General features: G+C 19.1%; 2 protein-coding genes across 2 annotated transcripts; both read left to right on the top strand.

Moving 5' to 3' along the window:
• Positions 1 to 1,578: 1,578 nt before the first annotated feature.
• On the top strand, positions 1,579 to 2,775 carry PADL01_0034800 (rhoptry-associated protein 2, putative; the record flags this gene model as incomplete). The annotated part of the gene is made up of 1 exon (XM_028680582.1): positions 1,579 to 2,775. One exon carries the CDS (start codon positions 1,579 to 1,581, stop codon positions 2,773 to 2,775), a length of 1,197 nt encoding a protein of 398 aa, XP_028541360.1.
• Positions 2,776 to 4,673: 1,898 nt separating this feature from the next.
• Positions 4,674 to 5,873, top strand: PADL01_0034900 (rhoptry-associated protein 3, putative; the record flags this gene model as incomplete). The annotated part of the gene is made up of 1 exon (XM_028680583.1): positions 4,674 to 5,873. The coding sequence occupies one exon, from the start codon at positions 4,674 to 4,676 to the stop codon at positions 5,871 to 5,873; it is 1,200 nt and encodes a 399-aa protein (XP_028541361.1).
• Positions 5,874 to 7,609: the final 1,736 nt, after the last annotated feature.

Consider the following 7,609-nt stretch of genomic DNA (forward strand, 5'->3'; position numbering starts at 1 on the left):
ATATATATATATATATATATATATATATGTATATATTTCAATTTAGAAAACACAGACAATTATATTATTTATTTTATTTTTTTTCTTTTTTTTTGTGTTTCATAAACATATCTTTTGTTTGGAAAGTGGATTTTAAAATAGTTTCCTTTAATATAGGTTCAATGAATAAATAATTATAAATAAAAAAAAAAAATAAATATATAAATATATATATTATATAAAAAAATTTTATATATTACCATAATATAAATATATATATATATATATATAGTATATATATATATATATATTTTTTATTGTAAATATAAGTGAATTCTTGATAAGATATTATTTATATGATGAATACCAAAATGCACTTATTTTTTTCTATTTTATTCAAAGAAAAAAAAAAAATATATATATAATGTTAATTAGGAAATAATTATTATATATAATATATTATATTATATATTTATCAATGGCGCCTGAAGTACTTATTAATATTATATATAAATATATATATTATATATATACATATATATATATTAATTTTTTCTTTATATTTCTATTTATATATGTAGTTTAAATTAATAATTCTTCCACTTTTTAAAACATTATAATATGTAATATGATTAAAAAAATACATGAATATTTTTTTATAAAAATTTGCGAAGCACCGAATGTGCAGTGTGTGTGTTCTTTTTTTTTTTTTTTTAAAACGTTGTATATATTTTCAACGGTATCATATAAATAGTGGTTACATATATATATATATATATTATATATATGTGTATGATTCCAATTTAAAAAAAAAAAAAAATTTATTTATTTGTGATTATATATATTTAATAATATAATAAAAAATATATTATTTATATGCATATGAAGTGCAAATGATAATATAATACATAAATAATATATATTAAATATATTTTTATATAAAAGTATGTACATAAAAGAAAAAATAAAAAAAATAGACAACTTTGTTGTTCCTTTTCATTTTATTTTATTATGTTCTATATATTTTAATGTGTATATATTACAATTATAATGCCTGATAAAATGTTTAGGAAAAAAAATTATGAATAAAAAAATGATAAAAATTAAAAAAAAATTTATTAAAGTACTAGATAATAATATAAATTCACGATTTTATACATTTCTTTTTTCTTTTTTTTTTTTTTTTTTTGAATGATTTCACCTTTTTATGATTATTACTCTTTAATGATTATTAATTTTTTATGATTATTTTTTTTATATTATTTTTTTCAGTTTTTTTTTTTTTTTTCTTTTTTTTTTGTTATTGATTGTATATTTATTTGTAAACATTGAATATCAAAAATTAAATATTTTAATTTTAATTTTTTTTGTATAGTTAAAGTTTTTGTATAATCATATTATATATATATATATATATATATATATTAATGAAAAGAATTTTTAAGTTTTTATTTTTTGTATAAGATATAAAGTATATACATATATATATATATATATATATATATATATATATACATATACTTTTTTTTTTATTTTTGTAAAATTTGTTTTTAATATAACATCATACAGTTAAAAAAAAAAAAAAAAAAGAGAAACAAAATGGCTTTAAAATTTTATTTATTAGTTTTTCTTATTTTATGTTTGAAGAATGTTGTAATAGGAGATAAGTGTGAATTTGAATTATCAAAATTATATCCGGAGTCAAATTCTTTGACTGGTTTAATTTATGCACACACTGAAAGTGTTCATAAATTATCTATGTGGGTTTATTATATTTATAATCACTTTACTAGTGCAGATGACTTAATAAAATATTTAGAAAAATTGAACATACATACTTTAGGAATTAATGATCATCCATGTTTTGCTAGAGCAGTTTCTTTATATTTTTTTTTTTATTATCTAAAGGATATTAAGTCTATGTTAACTACAGATAATTATCAATCATTTTTTAAGAATAAATTCAAAGATATGAATTCAATCTTTATTAATGATTTTCTTTTAATTCTCAATGATAAAAAGTTTATGGAAAATTTGGATTTATATATACTTAAAGAATCCAACAGAGAACTATTGCCTATAACTAAGAATCCATTTTTACGTGTATTGAATAAAGCAACAACTAGCACACACGCAACATTCAAGTCTAATCCTTACTTTGTTGTAGGATCAAGAATTCATACAGTTTATACAGATTATTTTGGAGAGTTTAATAAACATACTGATCCAAGTGTAGTTGATTATGCTCGTGATTACAATTTTTTAATTTATGCTGGTTCAAGGGAAAATTACTACAATTCAGATATAGTAGGACCTGCAAGAAGTATTAATAGTGTAATTAGTAAGAATAAAAAATTAGGATTGAGAAAACGTAGTAGTTCTCTTGCTTTAGTAGGATCAAATAACAATGACCCCTTATTTGCTTTTTGTGAAAAAGATAATAAATCAGAATATTATGGTTCACCAGATGATTTAATTACATCTTTCTTTTCAGTTATAAAAACTAAAATGTTAAATTCTCATAAGAAGTTTTTAAGACAATTTGATTATGCTTTATTTCATAAAACATATTCAATACCTAACTTAAAAGGTTTCAGATTTTTGAAACACCTTTTCCAAAAAAAGAATTTAGTTAATTTTGTAGGTATGTATGAAAATCACGTATCAACAGAAATAAATTTCTTAACTGAAGATTTCGTTGAATTATTTGATGTTACCATGGATTGTTATTCTCGCCAATATACAAACCGTGCTGCCGAAAACTTCAAAGCTATTAGAGAATTAAATATTCTTTAAATAAAATAAATTATATAAATAAACATATAACTACTACAGAACAAATTTTAATATTTAAAGGTTTTTCATAAATATGTTTTTGTTTGGTTTGGTTTTATAAATATTATTATTAATTTTTTTTTGTTATTTTTATTTTTATTTTTTTTTTTTTTTTGTTTTAAATATTTCTTTAAGTTGACATTCAAATATTATATTACAAGGAAATGAACTTATATATATATATATATATATATATATGCATATATGTATATATTTTATTTTAATGGGTAAAAAGTAATTTTTTTTTTTTTTTTTTTTTTTTTTAATCTTTAGTATGTTTTTGAGTGGAACCAATTTAATTTATATGTTATTTAAATTATGTTGTTTTATACAAATAAGAATAAAAAAAAAAAAATAAATAAAAGAAAAGAAAAGAAAAAAATAAAAAATAAAAAAGGATATTATATATATATATATATATATGTGAAGAATTTTTTTAAAATATTAAAAATATAAGTTTCTATAAAATCAATAAGAATATGTTGTCTTTTTTTTTTTTTTTTTTTTTTTTCTATTCTGAGAACCTATTTAATAAACCTTCCGTATATATATTAAAAATTAAGCGTCTATTAAAGTAAAGACGTTAGGAAATTACATTTATTTTTTTTCGAAGAAAAATATTCTGTTACATATATATATGTATAATTTTTGTATGAAAATAGAATACACATAATGAGAATGATATATGATGTGTATTATATTTTAATACCTTAGAGATATTTATAATTCCCAGTTTATTTTTTCTTTTAATTATTATCAATATCCTATAATGTCAAGGTACTTAATATTATATATATATATATATATATATATATATATATATGTAATTACGCGTTTGTTCGTTTGTTTGTTTGTTTGTTTGTTTGTTTGTTTGTTTGTTTGTTTGTTTGTTTGTTTGTTTGTTTGTTTGTTTGTTTGTTTGTTTGTTTGTTTGTTTGTTTGTTTGTTTGTTTGTTTGTTTGTTTGTTTGTTTGTTTGTTTGTTTGTTTGTTTGTTTGTTTGTTTGTTTGTTTGTTTGTTTGTTTGTTTGTTTGTTTGTTTGTTTGTTTGTTTGTTTGTTTGTTTGTTTCTTTTTTTTCTTTTTCTTTTTTTTTTTTTTTTTCTAATGTTTACTGATTGTTTTGTTAATTTATTTAATTTTTTATTTATTTATTTGTGTTTTTCTAAATATATTTATATGTTATATTTACCTATTAATTATAATGATAATTTTAATATTTAATTAAAAAAAAAGAAAAAAAAATTAAAGTATTATTTTTATGCATGTTAAGTGCAAAATTAAATAAAAAATAAAATAAACTCTCTTTTGAATAAAAATATAATATATATATATATATAATACACTGATTTTGTTTATTTCGTGTATATTGTTTCTTAATTATTTTGTCTTTTTGTCTTTTTTTTTTTTTTTTTTTTTTACTTACATTTTTTGGTTGTATTATATATATATTTATATACATATATTTGTATATATATATTTTTGTTCTATATTCCCTTATGTGCACATATAGCGTTTCATGTATATTTCATAGTATTTTAAACATAATATAAAAATTGTATGGTGGGATATATAAATAGAAAAAGAGAAAAATATTTTTTCATAAAATTGTATGATGATAATTTATTATATATTATGTTTTAATTAATTTTAATTTTTTTTTTTTTTTTTTTTTTTGGTAAAAATGATTATATGTATATGAATAATATATATATTTTTTGTTTGTTGGTAAAATAATATTTTTGAATAATTAAAGTAATTCATATACATATATATATATATATTTATTTTTTTATACGTTTGAGTAATATATATACAAACTTTATAAATTTATTAATATAATATTTAAGACTTAAAAAAAATGAAAAGAAAATTTTTGATTTCGTTATTTTTAACATTTTTATGTTTGAAAAATGTTGTAATTGGAAATAAGTGTAAGAAAGCATTGATAGATATTGATACAAAGAATTTTTCCTTGTCTAGTATGTTACGTGCACATAAACCCGATAATGAAACATTAGGTTCGTGGGTTTATTTTTTCTTTAATCATTTTGCAAATGTAGATGAAGCAATAGAATATTTAAAGGAATTAAATTTAAATACTTTAGATGTTGAAGATCATGCTTGTTTTGCAAGAGCTTTCAGTATATATTTGCTTCATTTTTATGCCAAAGATATAAAGATGATGATAAGAAATGAAGAACATGAATCATTTTTCAAAAATAAATTGAGTGAAATTAATAATAAAATATCTGGTGATTTTCTTTCAACATTGAAACATGAATATTTTTTTGATAAATTACCTTCTATAATAGTTAAAGAAAAAGATGCATCTCATATTACAAAAAGAACTGATTTTTTGCAAGATATATTAGAAAAAGCTGATTTAAATAATCATGCAATTTATAAAAGTGATCCTGCAAAAGTATTTATTTTTAATGAAATAAATTTCTTTAGGACTTTCCAATTAGAAGGTAAACCACATATACCTGATGATCAACTTTCTTTTATGCGTGATTATGCTTTATTAGTTTATCTTGGAACTAAGGGAAATTATTATAATTCTGATATAACAGAATATGCACAAGGAAATTATAATATATCAAAAAAGAGAACAAGATTAGGATTAAAAAAACGTAGTAAAACATTTGCTTTAGATGATCCACAAAAAAATTCAAAGATATTTGCTTATTGTGAAAAAAATGGAAAAGAAGAATTTTTTGGTACACCTGATGATTTGATATCATCATTTTTTTCTGATATAAAAGCTAAAATGGTTAAAGGGCATACAAGATTTTTGATGGAATTTGATTATGCTGTTAAAAATAGAACTTATGCTTTACCTAAAGTTAAGGGATTTCGATTTTTAAAACATCTTTTTCAAAGAAAAAATTTAAAAAATTTCGTAGGAATGTATATAAACCTTATGTCTACTGAAATTGATTTCTTAGCAGAAGATTTTGTAGAAATGTTTGATACTACTATGAATTGTTATGGACGCCAATATGCCGCTCGTGCAGCAGATCATTATATGGATATGAAACTATCGAACATATTATAATGAAAAGATAGTTGGAACAAATATTAATATATATATATATATATATATATATATATATTAAAGTTTTATTAATTTTTAATTTTTAATTTTTCTCAAAATTGGAGCATTTTTTTTCTATCATAATATGTCAACATGACTGGGTTTATATATATATTAAGTAATTCTTTATATATATATATATATATATATATATATATATATGAATATATGTTTTTATTTTTAAAAACTTTTTACTTTTAAAAATAATACAGTTTTTAATAATAATGAATTATTAAAAAATGATGATTATGAAAACATTCTTTGCTATGCCATGGAGATGTTAAAATATAAGACAAAAATATATATATATATATATATATTAATGAAAAATATATGATATTTTCGTTAAATGTATAATTTTGGAAAATATTAAATAGTAATGTTAATATTTATATTAAATATAATAACCATTTAATGTTAAAAATAATATGTTGTACAAAAAAAATAAGTATTGCTCTTGTGGCAACGTAAATAAATGTTATTTATTTTATTCTTTTGATAATGAAATATAAAAGAATATCCTTGATATTTTTCTTCTATTAAAAATATTTAAAAATAAAACATCAGTTATTTCGTTTTTACGTATATATATATATATATATATATATTGAAAAAATAGTAATGGAATCATAAAAAAAGAAATCAAAAAATGAATAAACATGAAATTACACAAATAAATGAATAAGTGTATTATATATATATATATAATAAATTCGTACACATGTTAAGAAATCATATAAAGTTATTATTTTATTATTATTTTTTTTTTTATTTTTTATTTTTTATTTTTTTTTTTTATTTTATTATTTTTTTTTTTTCTATGTTAAATATACTCTTCAAAAAAATCATATTTAAAGAGCATTAAAATATAACAAACTTTTGTTGACTCATTAACCAACATTTATATAATATAAATATAAGATTTATTATATTTTAATATAATTTTGAATTTTTTATAATATATGTATATGTAAATACCCAAATTTTTTTTATATATTTATGCTTATAAAATTTAATTCAAAATGTTAATATTATTTCATATAAAATAATAATAATTATTTTTTTATTGCTCTAATAATTGTTCATTTATATAACTATAACTTTGTAAGATATGACATCTTTGATTTACATATCTATATTTTTCTTTTAATTATATTATTTATTGTATACTTTTTTTTTTTTCCTTTTTACAATTTTTTTTTTTATAAAATAATTCCATTTCTCTTTATTTAGTTTATTTGGAATTCATTCATGTTTCTTATATTTCTTCAATTATTTTTTACCTTTTCCAAAGCTCATCCATGATTTAGTGTTCCTTTTATTTTTACTTGCTTGTCCTTCATTTTCGGTCGATAAGCTTTCTTTGGGTTTATCATCTTCATTTGTTTTAGTTTTATTTTTTTTATCACTCTTGTCACCTTTTCCAAAGCTCATCCATGATTTTTTTTTAGCAGAAGATGCTGTGGCTGGTGTTGGTCTTGTGGCTGGTGTTGCGGTTGTTGCGGTTGTTGCTGGTGTTGCTGGTGTTGCTGGTGTTGCTGGTGTTGCTGGTGTTGCTGGTGTTGCTGGTGTTGCTGGTGTTGCTGGTGTTGCTGGTGTTGCTGGTGTTGCTGGTGTTGCGGTGTTGCTGGTGTTGCTGGTGTTGCTGGTGTTGCTGGTGTTGCTGGTGTTGCTGGTGTTGCTGGTGTTGCTGGTGT

This window comes from Plasmodium sp. gorilla clade G2, assembly GCF_900097015.1.
Source record: "Plasmodium sp. gorilla clade G2 genome assembly, contig: PADLG01_00_57, whole genome shotgun sequence".
Taxonomy (NCBI): domain Eukaryota; phylum Apicomplexa; class Aconoidasida; order Haemosporida; family Plasmodiidae; genus Plasmodium; species Plasmodium adleri (nom. inval.).